Source organism: Drosophila willistoni (genome assembly GCF_018902025.1).
Source record: "Drosophila willistoni isolate 14030-0811.24 chromosome XR unlocalized genomic scaffold, UCI_dwil_1.1 Seg143, whole genome shotgun sequence".
NCBI classification, from domain to species: domain Eukaryota; kingdom Metazoa; phylum Arthropoda; class Insecta; order Diptera; family Drosophilidae; genus Drosophila; species Drosophila willistoni.
In genome coordinates, this window is record NW_025814056.1 from 5,311,748 (window position 1) to 5,330,337 (window position 18,590).

The 18,590-nt window shown below is 37.2% G+C and overlaps 2 protein-coding genes across 2 annotated transcripts; both read right to left on the reverse strand.

The window, feature by feature from the left end:
• Positions 1-7,452: 7,452 nt before the first annotated feature.
• On the reverse strand, positions 7,453-9,513 carry LOC6645378 (zygotic gap protein knirps). The gene is made up of 3 exons (XM_023177434.2): positions 9,461-9,513; positions 9,244-9,321; positions 7,453-9,081 (listed from the first exon to the last, which is right to left on the reverse strand). Exons 1-3 carry the CDS (start codon positions 9,473-9,475, stop codon positions 7,750-7,752), a joined length of 1,425 nt encoding a protein of 474 aa, XP_023033202.2. The 5' UTR covers positions 9,476-9,513; the 3' UTR covers positions 7,453-7,749.
• An 8,069-nt stretch (positions 9,514-17,582) lies between these two features.
• Positions 17,583-18,160, reverse strand: LOC111519014. The gene is made up of 2 exons (XM_023177533.2): positions 17,897-18,160; positions 17,583-17,832 (listed from the first exon to the last, which is right to left on the reverse strand). Exons 1-2 carry the CDS (start codon positions 18,063-18,065, stop codon positions 17,696-17,698), a joined length of 306 nt encoding a protein of 101 aa, XP_023033301.1. The 5' UTR covers positions 18,066-18,160; the 3' UTR covers positions 17,583-17,695.
• Between the last annotated feature and the right edge of the window lie 430 nt (positions 18,161-18,590).

The following is an 18,590-nucleotide window of genomic DNA, read 5'->3' on the forward strand; positions in this document are numbered from 1 at the left end:
ATCCATCGATGAGGCCGCAAAGTGCACGCTAGACAAACAATCTGAACCCATTCCATAGCCAAAAGGCGGCTTGATTGAGTGGCTTGCAAAAGAGGCAAACTTTGTTTATGAAAAATCAAATCAAGTCATAGCCACATCCACACCATGCACCATAGACCATACACCATACACCGAGTGCAGTTATGGAGTCACGTCAACCATCAGCACCACCAGCAGCAGTACTAGGCAACAACAACAACAACAACGACTCTGCTCTCGAAGCCTTGGCAATATTTACCAAATGTCAATGCGAAAAAAGTAGAAGGTGCAATGCAAAAATACGACAAACTGAAAAATAAAACAACAACAAAATCAACGAAAAAATAAACCTTCAATAAAGGAAAAAAGTTAAATGTTATCACAACGACCATGTAATACTCTTATCCCCTATAAATATACATACATTTATATAGTTGAACTGGTAACTGAAAACAATTTAAATCTAAAATCAACGATTTACAGTTCTTTTTCATATATGGTGACCCCGACGTTTTGATGAAGAATAAAAATACGAAAACAATTTATGGCAAATTGATCGATTAAACCTTTTCGTACCCATATAGAGTTCCCCCAACTTATAAGAAATATAAAGACACTTAACTGCAAAGTTGAGTGTAAATTTTGACTTTAGATAATTACTAAAAGCAAGTTGATTTACATTTTAACTTTCATCTATGTATGTAACTAGAACTGTGAGGAATGGTGTTAAAAACTGTACCGCAAACGATCTACCGCCTTGGTTGCGGTTTGGTTGTATTAACAGTTAGTTGTGTCATTGGCAAACAGCCAGCGAGCACTTTAAAAGGGTATACCAAACACCAAGGAAAGAAAAAATAAATAAATATCACAAAACACAGGCGCAAACGATCGCGCACGTTTGGTAATGGATCACACGATCTTCTGCAGGCAAAGAATACAAAAAAAAACGTCTCGAGCCTCAAAGGCTTGAGAGACCAAAAAGCAGCCAAGTGCATGGCCTGACTCCAACTCCAAGTCCGACTGCAGCTTCGACTCTGAGTCTGGGGGTCTCTCTGCACAAGTAAAATGACATTGACAGTGACACTGCTCCAGCTTCAGCAGAAGCAACCTTCGAGTGTAGAGTGTGGAGTGCGGAGTCTCTTTTCGTGGGTTAATACGTGCACTAAGCATATCAGTTAACCAGACAATAACCCGAAAGATCGTTCGCATAAGTGTTGCGAGCTGCTGAAGAAGCTTTAAGTGTCAGCTCAGGTGATTGCTTCGACTCGAAGTCGCAGTAGAGTCCCAGTACTGAGACTGGGAGTCGGATTCACTGGTTCCCGATCTCCGTTCTCCGTTCTCTGTTCTCTGTCCTCGGTCCTCTGTTTCAGTTGAACTGGGAAGCATCAGGTCGTAGAGTGGCTAGCGAGCGATCTGTCCTAATGATGTCAACCCTTTTGGGTGCACTGTAGTATACTAGTGCAGTGCACTGCATTGACTTGGGACAGCTGGCCTAAGCCCCATTAGACTAATTTAACGAGCTGTAACATAAATTCTCTTTCGACCGAGAGCTCCCTGCTGTGGTGGTCGTTGCTCGTCGCTGTGATCATGATGATCGTGTGTGTTTTCCCACTAAAAAACAAAAAAACTGAAATAACCTACGTTGAAAATACATTTTTGACTGCTTTACGAGCTATCAAAATCACTTGAACCTTAAATCTAATTTCGTTTCCAAAATAAATAAGGGTAACCAGATAAGGAACCAACAGAGAGTAAATGAGAGAGTGAGTGAAAGAGAGATAGTGAAAAAACGAAGATGATGTTGCAGAAGATCAAGAAGAAGAATAGAAGCACAGGCCCTAAAAAACAAGCAATAACCAGAGGAATCATCTGAGACGCAAAGATAAGCATCAACGCGGAGCAGCAGCAGCACCACCAGAAACAGCGGTTCGTTAGGCGTTTTGTCCTCGTAAATGTTTGAGGTGATGCTAGCACAAATTAATATTGTGGAATTGCGGTCGGTGTGCGGTCCCAGTTAGGACGCTTACCTCGTATCTCGAACCTCAACGCTGTTGGATACCAAAAACTCTCTCAGACACACAAACACACAAACACACACATTCGGACATCAGAGGAAGACAAAAGGACATCATCAAGAGGCCAGTGAGAACAATGGGCAAATTTGTCGTAAAGCAGAAGGCAGACACCGCCGAATGCTATTTGGAGAGAAAGTCCATGGAAAAGGATTTATGCAGCTGTAACTGCAGACTCTGTCTCAGGTTTTGGTGGGTCATCATGATGCAGATGATCATAATGATCATCATGATGATGATGTTGCCCAGAGAGTCAACTTTATGCATTGGCATGCGTATGCTTTGACCTGTAAGTTCACTGGACACGCATAAGTCGAAAATGCAATAAGACAGAGACAAAACAAAACCAAAGTCACTACAAAAATGCAAAGTGACTGATCGATCGCCAGATTCCCCATTAAAATGAACCAACTGTTCGGATTAACTTGTATTATTTTTTGCATCCAAATGAAACCGATATATACCCCATATGTACGGGGTAAGAATCAGGTAGGAGAAGCAAAGCAAAGCAAAAAAAAACCCAAAGAAAAGAAACAGATACCACAAAAAGTCGGACCGGATCAGTTTGTACCTTAATCGCAGCACTTTAATCGACACGCAAAGTTCGTTTAAGTTAAATAAACGTTTAAACGAGAACACAAACGAGCCAAGGGAGTGGGCATGGGCATGGGCATGGGCATGGGCCGGAGGAAACTGAAGAACAAGCAAATGGCATGCGCTACACGCAGCAGTCGTCCAACAATAACGAAAAAGAACTGGAAGAGTGGATGAAGTAGGCATTGGCATTGCCATGAAGATGAGTTGAGGTATCTCCCTCTCTCTCTCTCTCGCCCTCTGTTTCTTTCTCTCTGAGTCGCGGACAACAACAAATGCGTGCCCCGGCTGGGTGTGTACAAAATGTTTAAATTAAGGTGCATATCAAGTGCACCAGATCACTAATTACCAGCGCCAGCTATGGAGCCCCAGAAAACGGGCAAAATCTCGACAAGCGAATGAGAGAGCATGCGAAGCGCCTCCAGAGCAGATCGAAAAACCAGCGAGGGCTGGGTTAAAGGTGGCATGAGAATTGAAATCAATAAAGATGAGCTCCAGATTGGACTCTGGATTCCTTTAAGTGGGTTAATGTTTACCTTTTGCTTTTGCGAACAATAGCAGCTCACACACATACGCACACACACACTCACACGCTGTCTTTGTTCTGTGTGTGTGTTTGTGTGTAAAACTATTTTAAATACTTTAGTATTGCTTTAAACCTAAATGTCGGAGTTAACTAAGTTTGTATACCCTTACATGTTTTTTTTTTGTTACGGACTTCCAAAGGACTTTCCTGCCATTGTCTGGAGAAGTTCCTACTGACTTTTTTGGGAATCTATTATATAGTTATCCGATTTTTAGCAAATTTACCAGAATTATGCATTACTATGTGTGCAAGTTAATTTCTTAGTTATGGGATAGTCGCATAGGGAGCTAATTATTATTCTGCCGATCCTGTTTAAGAGAGCCACACGATATAGTTGCCGATTTTGATGAAATTTGGCATAGTCAGCATTAAAAGATTTATTAAACTGACAAATATAGACACATTTTATGACAATAGCTTAGAAAATAATCAAGTTCTTGAAGCTATATGAGATGGTGTTTCGATCCGGCAGAATCCGATCTATACAATCCCTGACTAAGTGTCGTTTGGGGGGTCTAGAAGAAGTGAGCGTTAATCCAGACGGACCGAAATGAGTATATAAGCCTCGTCTCGTTTTGCTGATCAAGAATAAAAATATATATATATTTATCATATGATCGGAGATACTACCTTCTATGCGTTGCACACTTCTCAACAAAATGAATATAACCTTTTTCAAGGGTATATCAAACTAAAACACCAATACCAATAAATTCCTTACTCAAGTCAAGTTCGTTGCCAAAGTCTTTTGTTTCACTTTGGGGCTGTCAAACTGAAAAAGTGGTTCATTTGTATATCTCTCTGCCAATCAAAAAGCCATTTAGGCTAACACACACACACACAAAGATGAAAAAAGGAAAATCGACAAACGAAAAAAAAAGTATAACATTTCAAAATTTTATTGACTGTCAAAATGCAGGCGCCAATCGCGGGAGGGGAATTGGAGGAATTGGGCACTGGTTAGGGGGAAACTGGGGAGAGAAACCAATTGAAATTGTAGACAAGCGGGTCGATCAGGTTACCATAGACTGGCGCCATCCATGGCCAGGTGTGTGGGGTGTTTGGGGCACCTATTCCAGACCGTTTCTGTGTGTGTGTGTGTGTGTGTGCGTGTGTTGGTGTTAGTGTACCTGCTTTATTATCGTCATCAGAAAGAAGAAAAAAAAACAAAATAAAGATTTATATACCCATTAATCGCAGCAGCCCAAGCCAGACCAAGTCAAGTCAAGTCAAGTCAACTCAAGCACTCCGACTCCGACTGAGCACATCTTTAAAAATAGTTCATATGGCACCTGCACAGCAAAAATCTTCATTATGCTAATGCTAATGCTTTTGTAGCTTTCAAATTAATGCAGGCAAAGCATATATAATAATACTTGAGAACATGTTTATTAAATTAAATAATTGCAATATGCGAAATGCAAAATGAAAAAAAAAATATAGAAAAAAAATTTACATTTTGCATTTGAAATTGAAATTGATATTGAAATTGACAATGGCAATGGCAAAGTGTGTTCTTCAGTGTGTGCTTAAGTGTGTGTGTGTGTAGAAAACAATATTATTGACACATTAGAGAAAAAAGGGGAAACATGTTTTAATAAGAAATTATGCAAAAATTTGCATAAATCAGAAACAAACAAACAAAAAAAAAAGCAACAAATTCTTCGTTTCTTTATTTATTTAATTGTTCGTTTTTTTTTTTTTTGCTAAAAGGCAAAGTCAGCAGTTTTAACAAGCATCTGAAGTCCGGTAGCGACCTTAATTACGTACGTATATATGTATGTACGGTCGTCCAAAAAGAAGGCTCAACGTATACATAAAGTTGGGGAGGAGGAGTCGTTGTTGAAATGGAAGTTGGTTAGTCAAAACAAACTATGTAGATACATTTGTATGTATGTATGTATGTATATGTTGTTGGGGGTATGTCATATCTCGTTTTATTGCCATCGTTGCAGCCAGAATGTCAAGTGGTCGGACAGACGGTCATTCAGTCAGTCAGTCAGTCAGTTAGAATGTGTCTTTAGTTGAAAGTATTTACGAGTTTGCCAAGATTTAAAGAGACAAGATCATTATTATTGCCAATTGATTGGAAGACGACTAGCAGCAAATGTTAAAGACAAACTTTCAACTCTATCTTATACACATACATATATTCTCTAGATATTTGAAGAGCAGTTCTTTTGTTGAATAGGAGTAGGTGTTTTTATTTTTGGTTTGGTTTTGTGTTTCGTATGACTGTTTAATAAACTATAAAAATAAATTTAGAAACAATGACGACACAAAACACTTTGGAATGCCAACGCGCTGAGGCAGTTAACAATTTGTTTTTTTTTTCAAATACAAAACGCACAATGGCGTGCGCTGCCTGCCACCATGAACCCCCTTACTCCCCTTTTGCCATCCTTTTTTGCTGCATGAATCTCATCATGCATATTGATGGCAAACGAATATATATAAGTACTATAAACTTTACTTCTGTTACACCTTCAAAAAAATGAAGCCCCTTGTCAAGCAATTTTCCATTGTTTATAGGCGTCAAAAAGTTTATTTTATTTACAATGATCGTGGACAATGGAAAATGAAGAGATACATATATATATTTTGCATCCAATGTTCCTGCATACTTATTTACAGTAGTTCTGACACTTGTCATTTGGCTCATTCATCATGATGGTATGTATGTGTGAGTGTGTGTGTGTGTCTTGGGTGGGGGATGTGGGTCTTGGGATCCTCTCTACATACAATCCAAATGTCAACTCGTCGGACAACTGCCTAATTAAGTGATTAAAATTCTGTTCAACGGCATGGCGTATGACTTTTGTATGTGTTAATATAAAGTTTATTATTTGAAGCAGCACGTGGTTGTTGGATCGTTTGTCTGTGCTTCATTTGGGGTGTATCCAACATCCAACAAACTAGCGGCCCATATATGTATGTATGTATGTATGTATGAATCGAGGAGACGACTTAGGCCTAATGCTCATGACCATAGCATAACAATTGCTTACAAAAAATAAATATCTGAGCGTAACATTTGTGGCATTTTTAATTTACAACAATCTGATTGCAGGCCAGACACACACATACACACAAACACACACAGTGTGTCTTAACGGCTGCCTATATTGGTTTTATTATCACAACGGATTGAATCGAATCCGATCGTATCATATTGGATCGCTTAGCACTTGCAACAAAAAATGTTTGTTGATTGAATTTATGCCAAAAGCATTTTACATTTCTTACCCCCCCACACCTCACTATCCCTCTCTCCCTCTCTCTCTCTCTCTCTCTTGGTATTTCTCTCTTGTTTTAATCACATTTGGTTATTGTTGTTGTTGTGTTGGTATTGGCCAGTGATAGAACACGCCCATTTTGATTGAATAATGAAGCCAAAGGGGGCACATAAAAGCACCGCTTGGCGATTTGGATGAAAGATTAAAATAACTCTGATTTTCAATTGACGAATGACAATGGAATACTTAAAGAGCCAACCAACAATATGTATGTACATACTTTCATCTATATTTTAGAGTCCAGATTCTGCATTAGCCATATTCTTCTTCAGATATCAAAGAGCCATAGCATATATAGCTTCAAACTGATTCGAAATCATGGATCTGTTACCGATATTATATTTATATATCTTCTTTACTATTTGAGTTCTTTAGTCATTTCATATATGTATATTTACTTTTCATGATTTGATTTTCAAGTCTGTAAAGAAATTTAAATGCCATTTACATTGAATTCAATTATTTGTTTTTATATTTTATTTATAGTTTTCTTTTTATTTTCATTTTTAAATCAATTTTTTGGGATAAAAAAAAAGTTGCTTATTCTACATTTTATGATTACAATCAAAACTTATGATTAACAAAAAAAAAAAAAAAGAAAAGAAATATTTTCTTGAAATACTCAAATAATATATACAATATGAGGGGGGCGGGGATATAAGGTGGGTGGGTGGCTTGGTGGTTGGTTGATTTGGTGGTTTTATAACTAAATGAAAACTAAGATTTCCAAAATATATATACAATTTTTTTTTTCAGTGATTGATTGTGTGTTTTGTTTTTTTTTGTCTTCACTTTTTTTTCTGGTTATAAAAATAATTTTTGGATGTGAGCTCAATGTGCGTGTGTATGTGTATGTGTGTGTGTGTGCGGGTGTGGGTGTTTCCCTCTCATACACACACACACACACACACAGCGCTCTCTATCTCTCTATCTCATACTCTTTCTCGCATTCTCTAACGAACCTGTCTGTCCCAACGTCTCCGCCAATTGGTCGGCCAACGTAAGGAGAGAAAAAAAAAAATACCATTAAACTAAACGAAAACAAGCAACAACAAATTGTGAACGATGGGTGTGAGGTGGGGGTGGGGGTGGGGTAGTGTGGCAAAGCAGGGGAGGAGGAGGAGGAGGTGTCGAGACTCCACCCACTTTGATTTCTGTTTAACTTTTCTGTTTTGTTTCTGTTTTAAACGCACACGAAGATGCCGCGCATGGCACTAGCCGCAGCAAAACCGCCACGAACCGCAGATGCCGCACCGAAAGGCGTTGGAGATTCACCCAATTTCTGTCGCTTAACCATATCGTGATCGCCTGAGGAGGCGGACGACGATGCCGAAGATGAGGAGGAGGAGAAGGCTTCCGCTTCCAGTTGATAGAATTTGCGGCGAGGCGCCAGGGACAAGGCCGTGGACTCTTGCTCATCCTGAAGACTGCAGGCATCGCTGTCATTGAAACTGTGCACCGAATTGCGGGATGTCTTCATGCTCAGGTCCATGGGACCGTCTTGATCGGCCTTGGCGGGATGCAGATGGCTGGACGATGTTGTGGTCTCACCGCCGATTGAGCACACGGATACTGGGGACAGGGATTGCATTTTGGCAGCAAAACTCAAAGGACTCGACCTCTGTGACTTCTGCATGCTTACTGCTAACTGTGGTGCAGGTGCTGATACTGTTGGTGGTGCTGGAGCTGCGGCTGGTGGTGTGGCACGAATGGCAATGGGGTGCATTAGCGGCGACTGACTGTGGACAGACTCAGCCTCATCCTCAAGGCACACATCAATGGGTGACTGCCGGCAGGCGGAGGTGGGGCGTGTGGGCGGTGTGGGTGTGGTTGGCATGGCCATGGCATGTTCCGTGGCCATAGCTGTGGGTGGTGTGAACCGATTCTGCGACTCTAACGAGGCAGCTGAATCCACGCTCTGACGATGCTTGTACATCTCCTGGCGATAGGCAGCATCGGCTGCCACGGCAGCTGCCGCTGCACTGGCATGATAGCCCGGGAACAGCAGATGGGGGGGCAACTGGAAGGGCGACTGTGGTGTGGCCACCATGCTGAAGAAGGGCAAATGCTCCGGCAAGTAGCTGGGATAGCCCAATAGAGTGGGTGGCATATGTGGATGACGCTGCTGCTGCTGTTGCTGTTGTGCCAAATGCGAGTGTTGCTGCTGTTGCTGATGGTGATGCTGCTGTTGCTGTTGTTGCTGCAGATGGGCAGCCGCTGCTGCAGCCATGTCGCCGAAACCTGGTGGCGAGCCCACTGGAGATGTGGCCTTGCCGCCCACCGACTGGGCCTGTGCCTGTGCCGCCTGTTCGTGTTCTTGCAACAGACAATGGATCTTGAACCAATTGGAACGACGACCATAACGCGATCCACCCTTTGACATGCCCACATTGTAGCATTTGCGTAGTCGGCAGGCTTTGCAGGTGGTGCGATTCTTTTTATCAATGATGCACTTGCCCTCGTTTTTGCACTCGCTAATGGTGCTTATGTTGTTGTACGATCGACCAAAGAAAGACTACAATGGAAAGAGAACAACACAATGGGAGAATGACATTAACAATCGGTTGAAATTTAAAGCCTCAACTAGAATCCTCATCATAGTCATGGACAGTGTGATGAATGAAATTATGAACATGATTCTTGATGACTGTCAACTTTCTCTTTTCGGATAACTTACCTTGCATCCCTCGCATGTGAAGGCGCCAAAGTGGAAACCCGCCGCTGGCTCGCCACACACTTTGCATGTCTGATTCATCTGCAATTACAAGAAAAGGTAAAAAATCCATATTTAGTTTTTTGAATTAACGCACACACACACACACATTTAAACACTGGTAATCCATAGTAATATTAAGTATATATATATATATATTTGGGCCTGTTGGAGAACTAACCAAGTTGAACACCATTTTGTTAAGCGTCCAGTGAGTGATTTGTTTGTTATTTTTTTTAATAATTTGAAATTCTTGTAGACTTTTCTTTTTTTTCGGTTGTTGTGCTCGTTTTGAAGCCTGTGAAGCAACTGATGTCCTCTCAGAGTTATTCCACAATATTTATACAGGAAACCAAAGCAAAAAAAAAAAAACGAAACTAATGTGCGATCTGCGTTTTTTTATGATCATTCTGCAGGCAGGCAAAAAAAAAAAAAAACGAAAAAACGAAAAGGAAAAGCGTAAGAAAAAACTTAAGCTAGCGGATTATGCAACCCTATGCGAGTATCTCATAAAACTCAGGTAGAATTTCTGTGTGTCTGAGTGTGTGTGTGTGTTTTTTTTATATAGATAAAGTCATTACGAATTCTGTTTCTGCATTCCCTTAAAAAAATGCACTACTCGCGACGCACTAGACCAGACCTTGACGTCAGGTCATAAAAATGCATTTCTACATTCACCCAAAAAAAAAACAACAAAAAACAAAATTTGCCAAAAAAAAAACTGAACAGAAATTCGGTTGATTTTTTTCTTGCGAAATAGTAAAAAATCAAAGTAGTGCACAGAGGATCATAAAAAAATATACATATATATTGTTTATATTGCCGACGGTCACATATCGAAAAGGTGAATTGACTTTTCAGCGGGCGTAACTTACCTTTTTTTGTTTTTGTCTTTTTTGGTTTTTCTTTTTCTCTGCTGCACAGTTTTTTTGTGTCTATTTCGTTTCCTATATATTTTGTTTTTTTATTTTTATTATTATTATTTGCAATTTATTGTGGGTTTCGCACGTGAAAATTTGCGCGTTCACTTAGGAGATAGTTTTTCTTTGCACAGTTCTACTCTACGTTAGAGCAGTCACAATGTCTGTATATGTGAAGAGATTTTGATCTACGAGCGATCTTTTGAGATGTGATAAGTGATTTTCTTGTTTTTGGATGTTGTCTTGTTGTTTTTAATTCTTGATTTTAGTACGCACGGCTAGTGACGATGTCTGTAACTGAACACTTCGGCTACAAGCAGACGACTGATTTCTGGCTCAAACTTGTAACTGGCAAGAAGCGTTTCGTCGTCGTCGTCACTGGTCGCCCCATGCAGCAAATCTCTTGCCAGTATATAACTCACACATACACACTCGCACTCAATTATTTCCAGTTGCCGATCACCACCTTGATGATGTTGATGTTGATGCTTATGATGGTGGTGGTAAGCGAGAGAGAGAGAGCGATTAAAATTACTCAGACTTGGACTACGACTTAGACTCTGACTCGAGCTCACAATTGAATTTACGCTCTTTCTCTCTCTCACTGTAAGTCTAGCTTGCATGTACTATGGAGTGACTCTGTTAAGCTAGCTGGTACTGTTATTGCGCTACTGTTACTGTTATCGCTGAGAGCTAAGCCGCCGCTAGAGCTACTGCTGCTGCTGTTGTTGGTGCTCTCTGTTAAGCTGTGAATGAAATCGAGCTCAAAGGCAGTACTCTCCTTCTCTCTTTAACTGTCTGTCTCTCGCTCTAACACTCTGATCGCACGCTCTCTCGCTCTGGCCCATTGATTTGCATTGCTCTGATATTATTCGTTATTCGGTTATTTATTAAATACGAAACGAAGAAAGAGTCTCAAAGCGCCTGGCTAAGGGCGGTTGAATTTCTCATTGACTTCATTTTAAAGCAGTTGCTCATTTTATTTGACATGGGCGTGGCTATGTACACTCTGTTGTTGTATGGGGGCAGGGGGAATCAATGTGAAGATCGTCTTGAGATGGGGGAAAGGGACATTTTAATGCCGTCGGAGGATATTGATATAACAGTTTATTGGTGAATTAAACTTAAAACTCAATGAGTCATCAAAAGTTCTATTCTGAAATAAAAATCAATGATCCTCTCATTTTACATCCATCTCGTTCTCTTTGTGTATGTATGTAAGTGTCACTCCCTTCACCCCTTCCACAAAAACAGAAGCCTCATAAATGTTCAAATTAACTCTTTTTATGAATATTTATTATACGCATTTCTTCAAGTCTTTCATCTCTTGGGAGAAAAAACAACCCAAACAAAGGAAGTCCATCCAGAGTCTACCTGTTTGCTTGTTCTAGAAGTTAACCCTTTTATGAAGGTTGCCATTGTGTGTGTGTTTTAACCCTTTTATGCATTTTCTTTTGTCTCTCTGTGTGTTTAACCCTTTTATGATTCGATATTGTCCCAAGGACCTTGACTTTGGTTTGCCTTAAATAACGAATTATGATTATCGGCAAATATCTACATATAAGCAAATGCAATTGCATTAAATGCGGTATATGGCATTACTTATCAACTTCTTAGAACATCTTTAAGGCATTTTTTCATAGCTTTCCTAGTAAAATCCAAAAAAAGGAAGAGCAAAACGAAAAAACCGTAACAAAAGGCTTGCAAATAAAAAATAAAAAGTCAAAATCTGTTGGAATATTCTATATCCTTCTCGCTTCTCTTGAGGTTCTCCTTTATTAGTTGCTGCTCCCTTTTGTTCTAATCGATTCAGTTTTACTGACTTTGCCCATTTGTTTTTCTTCTCATTTTTTTCGCACACTAAAAAAAGGCAAATTTCGCGAATTTCCGCCAAGCTCGAAATGGGTAATTTTCCTCTCACCCACACACCCTGGCGGGGTAATTAGTTACCTCGAAGGCAAGGCAACACAAAAAAATAAGGACAATTGTTTGACTTTTAATCCGGTTTAATCCCCTCGGCTTAAGTTTTTTGCCTCACCAACATAAAAATAAAAAAAAAAACGGTGAAAAGAAAAGAAGTAGAGGAAGAGAACCACCAAAAAAGAAAAAAAGTGTCATAGAGTTGAGGCACTTTCCCTAGATGGACGCGTCGCGTCGGCGGGCTGGACTCATCATAATTATGATCCTAGGATAATCTGCAGCTTAGGTAAGCTGATCCGGCGATTAGGTAACAAAATCACATGGCTTAGGTAGCCACAAGAATTGCCCTAAAAAACGAGCTAAAAATCGCCGCGAGATTTCGGCGACCAAGTCATAAAGTCATCTCCCTTTGCCAGTCCGTTGAGGTGTCATAAAAAGTCGAGCAACAGCAGCCGCATCCTACCTTCTTCTAACCCGAGCCAAGAAACCAAAGAACAAACCCGAGCGAAACAGATCACCTCACCTCACCTCGCTTTCGCTTCGCTTCTTTTCGTTTTTTCTTCTTTCTTCTTCATTTTTTTTAAGAGGAAAAGGTTTAAAATAGATTTTCGCATATGCGACTATTGCAGTCACCTTGAGTTTTTGGCTCAATAAAAAAGTCAATTGCTTTCGCCAGAGGGTTGGTTGCGTAAAAAATGCAATCGAAATTTTCCAAGGAAAATACAAGGTCAACAGCAGAAGGACAACAAAAAAAATGGTATATGCAGAATTGCCTAGTAAAAAACAAGAAATGCATAAAAAAAAGTTTTGCAATGACTTTTTGACTTTTCAACGGTCATAAAAAAACATTAAAAAACCAAAATTAGAGAGACGGAAATAAAATAATTTCGTTTTTTTTACTTAGCCACTACAAATGACACCTAGAACTTATCTTACCCTACCTGATGATGATGATGAGCGCGGAGGAGCTGGGACTCGTGTCGACATTTCGTCGATATTTACATACTTTGCTCGATTGCATCATTTTGATCAACAAAATGACTGTATAACCAGCACATATCAATCAAGCCAACTGAGATGCCAAAAACGAAGCTGAACACACACACACACACAGACACACACACACGCACACACACACTGGAACAACCAGCTGAAAGCAAAATCTTGACTCGTGTTAAACAAAAAATTCATTTGCATATTTTTGATTTAACAGCTCGGACTTAAGAAAAAAAAGAGATATATCTGTATCTGCATACATACCAATTTGTATATATTTAAAAACAACAATAACAACAACAACAATAACAATTTGTTGTATGTGTCTGAAATATTTGCATTTTCCCATTATGTTTCATTTTCGGGGGAATACTATTGGAGATTTTGACATTTTGTGTGTATATGAATTGTGTACAGGTTTTTATTGCTCACATTACAATTAGTAAATAGATTTTTAGAAAAACATAAATAAAATAACCAAAGATTAAACCAATGAATCAGCTTTGTGTTGGATAACAAGAGAGAATCGCAGTTTTATTTGATTTTTTTCATTATTTTTATTCTGACCTGTTCATTATATATGATGACTTTTCAAGTTTTCTTTTGGAATGGTTTAGGCAACGTTAATGCTGATGATGTGGACCGTGATGATAAAGCAATGAGATGAGTTCATGAGGCACCCAATTTTATAAATAGTCTTTATATTTTCAATATTTTTTAATATGTGATTTGCCTTAACTATTATTCACAGTGCATGGAGTTGTATTGAAATGAAAATCTAATTAGTTAGCACTTACTTACACTTGTTAGATGAGGGGAATATTTCTGTTTCTAATACTTTAATTTTAGCAATGATTGCTGAATATATATAAACCATATATAATCTATATCATATCAAAGGCATAGGCATGGGCAGCTGTCCCCCTTTAGTGCGTTATATTTTCCCAGTTTTTTAAAGTTTATCTCATTTAACCCTTGGGCGCCATCAGAATTAGCGTAAAGGGCTCGCCTTAACCAACTAAGTAACTATATTTAATAATAAGCTGAGTTTGCTTCATTTAAATTAAAATGTTTTGAAAACATGAAACATAAAAAATGGTTACCATCCATAATTTTAAACCTAGCTACAAATCTTGGATCAAATACATATATCCCACCATATCATTAAATCTTAAAAGTTCAGAAAATTCAGTTTTCGACTAAACGTTTATTTAAAGACTTTTTTTTTACTCAACCAACATTTCTAGTTATTTAAATTAAATCCAAAAATTTATTATAGATTATTCATTAATTGTTTGCATTCGAAGAGAAATTCAACTGTCTTTTGAGTAAAGCTTCTTGTTCAATAGTTAATCGACTTAATGGAGTCACTTCTGTTATCTGATTGCGAGTAGTAATTATTTATTTAAGAATTGGATAGAAAAATGAAAGCCCCGGACTGAAATACTACAAATGAACCCCCTTATGAGCCTAGTATTACCATTTTTATTTAATCAGTTTTAATTTTAAGATGCAAAAATCTCTTTTATAAATAAGAAATCCAAATTTATGGTCGAAATTCAGACTGTTCAGAATTGTTCAATTTTGAAGTTAACTTGCAATTTTCATATTTTATTTTAAGATTTCAAATTTTATGCGAATATTTTGAACTATTTTCAATACCACTTCCTTTTGTATTAATATTATATTGATATTTTACAACATATTTTATATGGAAGATGGTCTCAAATAAAGATATTTATAAAGACCCATAGACCCCAACAAATTAAAAGTGATGAAAAAACAGTATTTTATCTTAAAAGTTAACAACCCAAACTAAATGACTCTAACTTATCTTTGATTAAAATATTACAAAATAAAATAAAAAATTTTTTTCAAAACGTACAAAAATTGTTGCTTCAAAAGTCCAAAAATTATCAATTATTTTAAGCAGAAAGTGATCTTTATTATGTAATTACCTTATTCTCATATATAGAACTAAACAATTATGTAATTTATAGTGTATAGGAAGACATATTATTAGTACGTATTTAATTAACATAGTTTAAGTTAGGATTTGGGAAATGCTTTTCTTTTATTTCTGATCAATATGTATCGCTTAAATTTGCACATCTTTTTAAGAGAATATTTTCTTTTGATGGATGTATTTAAATTAATCACAAACGAATTTGTATAATTGCATTTATCTGCTAAAACAATGTACTTGGCAATCAATTAAATTAGTCATAAATGATTTCATTTCAAAAATATTTGAATAATTTTATAAAATCCTTAGCAAGGGTAAGACTAAGCAAATATATATCAAGGGGGACTTAAGAAATCCTTTCAGCAAGTAATTTAATAGCACTTATTATTATAAGGATTATAAGGTTAGTTTAAGAGATGTAGAAACAAATTGATTATAATTATAGATATGATTGAATGATGTTTCGCTTTTAATCTCCAAGATTTTTGTTAATTGTTGGACTTTAAGCGTTTTATATTTGATTTGGCAAAACATTTGAAAATTGTCTGAAATTCAACGGAAGGAAAAGTCAATAAAACACGTTTAATTTGCCTTTTTGGTATTTCTTTTCTTAGTAAATCTATCACGACATGTCAAACTTCTCGTCTCTTTGGTTTTTTCCCTCTGAATTTTTGATTTGTGGTTTGTTTGGTTTATGTATTTATTTAATTTTTTGTTTTTGTTTTATCTGCTTGCTGTGGAGTGACAAATGTTTCCATGTTCGATAATGTCTTCATTACGTTTTTGAAACTCGTTCTATGATATATTGATTTCGACTTAACCAAAACAATTGATAATTCTGTTTTTTTTTTGCATGTGTGTGTGTGTGTATGTGTTTGTGATCTTTTGTATTGGAATTATGAAATTATGTAAATGAGATTAATATTTCGTTGAAGGGGTTGAAAAATTGAATTTTATGAAGAAAAGACTTTTGGCAAATATGAAAAACATATTTTTGTTGAAATTCTTTTTGAATTTTTGGAAAATGTATTCTTAAATAAAGCATGACCACATAAATAATAATTACGCTACAATTATGACATTTATGAAAGATGTGATAAAAATAAATTAAGAGATCAGTATTTCAGTCTGGGCAAATCCTTCCCCTGATGCTGGAGTTTCCGCTCATGGAATTCAGCGATAGAGATAGAGAGAGAGAGCAGATAGGAGATAGGAGAAGAAAACTTCCCACGGATCAAATGAATCACTTACGATATGTTAATATCTCCACATGTTAAAGATTAGAATCGGAAAGAGCTGCAAGCTTGGATTGAGAAAAACCCCCTAACGGAAGTGGAAACTCATTTTCTGCGGTTTGCCAATCACCGGCCAGCATGTTGGCAAAATTTTCCAAAAATTGATCGCGGTTTTTCACACACTCCACAGACTCAGTCACTACTGTTGCCTGATCTCAATTAAATCCGATCACCTTTCTCTCTCCCTCTCTCTCCCACTCCCAATGGGACTTGTTTGATGATCAGATCCTGGTTTTGGAAATTACAAAGATTGCACAAGAGACTCAACTGGCATGGACTCATGGACTAGTTGTTACTGCTGACTCGGCATAAGCATCAAACTAATCCTCGGCCTAATGCTCATTAATCTCTCCACAAAGAGAAAGAGAGAGAGAGTAAGAGAGAGAGTTTGCCAGCCAAGTTAAGCCAATCTGTGGAAAAAACGTAGTCAATGGACAGGCTGCCGGGAAAATCCAAATTCTTCACTGACATCTTGAGTGCGCGAAGTGCTTGATTATCTAAAGATTTGACTTTGGTTATACCCAAAGAATTAACGCATATCGTTAACTTGCATCTTACATATTCTTATAAGAAATCTAAATCCGCTATTCAAATATTTGTGAATATCAATATAACCCATTAAAAATGAGTAAGTCTCTGCTATGGATCAAGTAAGCTCTATAAATATGTTTAATTTATTCTGCATATTTTCGGTAAATGTTGTCTAAATAATCCACAAAATTCTACATAATTTGCTTTAGTGAAAAGAAAGCAACGATTTTGAATACCATACACAGAAGCAAATCTAAGTTACTTCGCTTCAACACAAATCATTCATTTTAATGTCATTTTAATTGCTTTTTATCTTAGAAGATCGGAAGATCTTGATTGAATCTATTGTCTGTTTTGGATTCAATCCACCGCAACTTCTTAACTTCTAACTTCTTAAAGCCCTATTCGTTTAGCCGTTTATTTGATGATTAGTCGAAACAAACGTTTTAAAACAACAACTTTGTAATATTCTAAACCGATTGTCATAATTCAAGTGGTAAATTGCATTAAAATCAAGCAACTATATCATATACCTTTGATAGAGAAGTATAATTTCAAAAAATTAATGTTAAAAAAAGAAGAGGGCCATAACTAAGATACAGAATCTGATAACCAAAGTTTGAAGATGCTTTTAATATAAGGACTTTTGTCCGCTTCTGCACATTGATACAACTATTTAAACATGACACATTCACTTCCATATATTTGAGCAAACTAAAAAAACGAGAAAAAAGAATATAACAAAATAAAATTTTAAAAAATTGAAACAATTTTGGTTTAAATTGTGTTCACTTGAGTTGTGTGTACTTTTCACGTATTTGCTGACGACGCTCCTCTTTTATTTTCTCAATTCGACGCCGATCAAGTATCATTCCGTCTATAATACGTTGCCATTCTGGCTTAATCTGGCTTGTTTTTGGAGTTGCTGTAGATTGTGTGCACGCAGGAGTTAGTCTTTCGTTTTAAATACTTGAAAGTAATTGTCTTACGTCTTGAATTGCTCGTCATTTCAGACATATTCTGCAACTTATATGCATTATTTTCCAATGCTCGCATTACCTTTTCAGGATCATTCAGTTTCAGTAGGGTTTCGAATCTGTTGACTAATTCTTTGACACTCGGTGATGGTTGCATTTTCTGTTTCTGGGATTGTTCCATGACCTTTTATTTTGTAGTTTGTATTATTTAAATTGTATCAGCTTGCTGATTCCGTTTTTGTGTTTATTCTATTGCTATTTTTAACTACATTTATTTTTAGTTGACTTTTGCTTCGTTTCAAATTCTCATGGATGAGTTGATGCCGCAAATGGAGTGCTGGATCGAAAACTTAAAGTAAACCTCTAGATATTAATTATGTCCATGAATTGTGACGAAATTTTTAGCTCAAAGATTTTAGATTGACATACAGTATCGTGCGAAAGTACGTGTACAAGTTTCTAACTTAATATTGCATAGGATTCTTAATTTTGATGCCAGTATAATACTTACACATTTGTGAACAAAAAAGTATATATAGAACATAAAAATTCTTTTAGGATAAGGACATAAAAACTAAAAACCTATCCTAACTAGCATGTACTCATGCTTTTGCTCTATGTGAAAATGAGTTATATCTGACGAATCAGCTGATATTTTTGAAAAAACGTAACTTTTAGGATCGACAACTAAAACTTTTAAGTTTTT

Bases quoted from the DNA above. Each gene is read 5' to 3' on its own strand.
- LOC6645378 (XM_023177434.2), bottom strand. The intron at 9,082-9,243 runs GTAAGTTATCCG...TTTCCATTGTAG, and splicing joins TCACATGCGAGGGATGCAAG to TCTTTCTTTGGTCGATCGTA.
- LOC111519014 (XM_023177533.2), bottom strand. From the start codon at position 18,065: ATGGAACAATCCCAGAAACAGAAAATGCAACCATCACCGAGTGTCAAA. The intron at 17,833-17,896 runs GTAAGACAATTA...CACAATCTACAG, and splicing joins AATGACGAGCAATTCAAGAC to CAACTCCAAAAACAAGCCAG.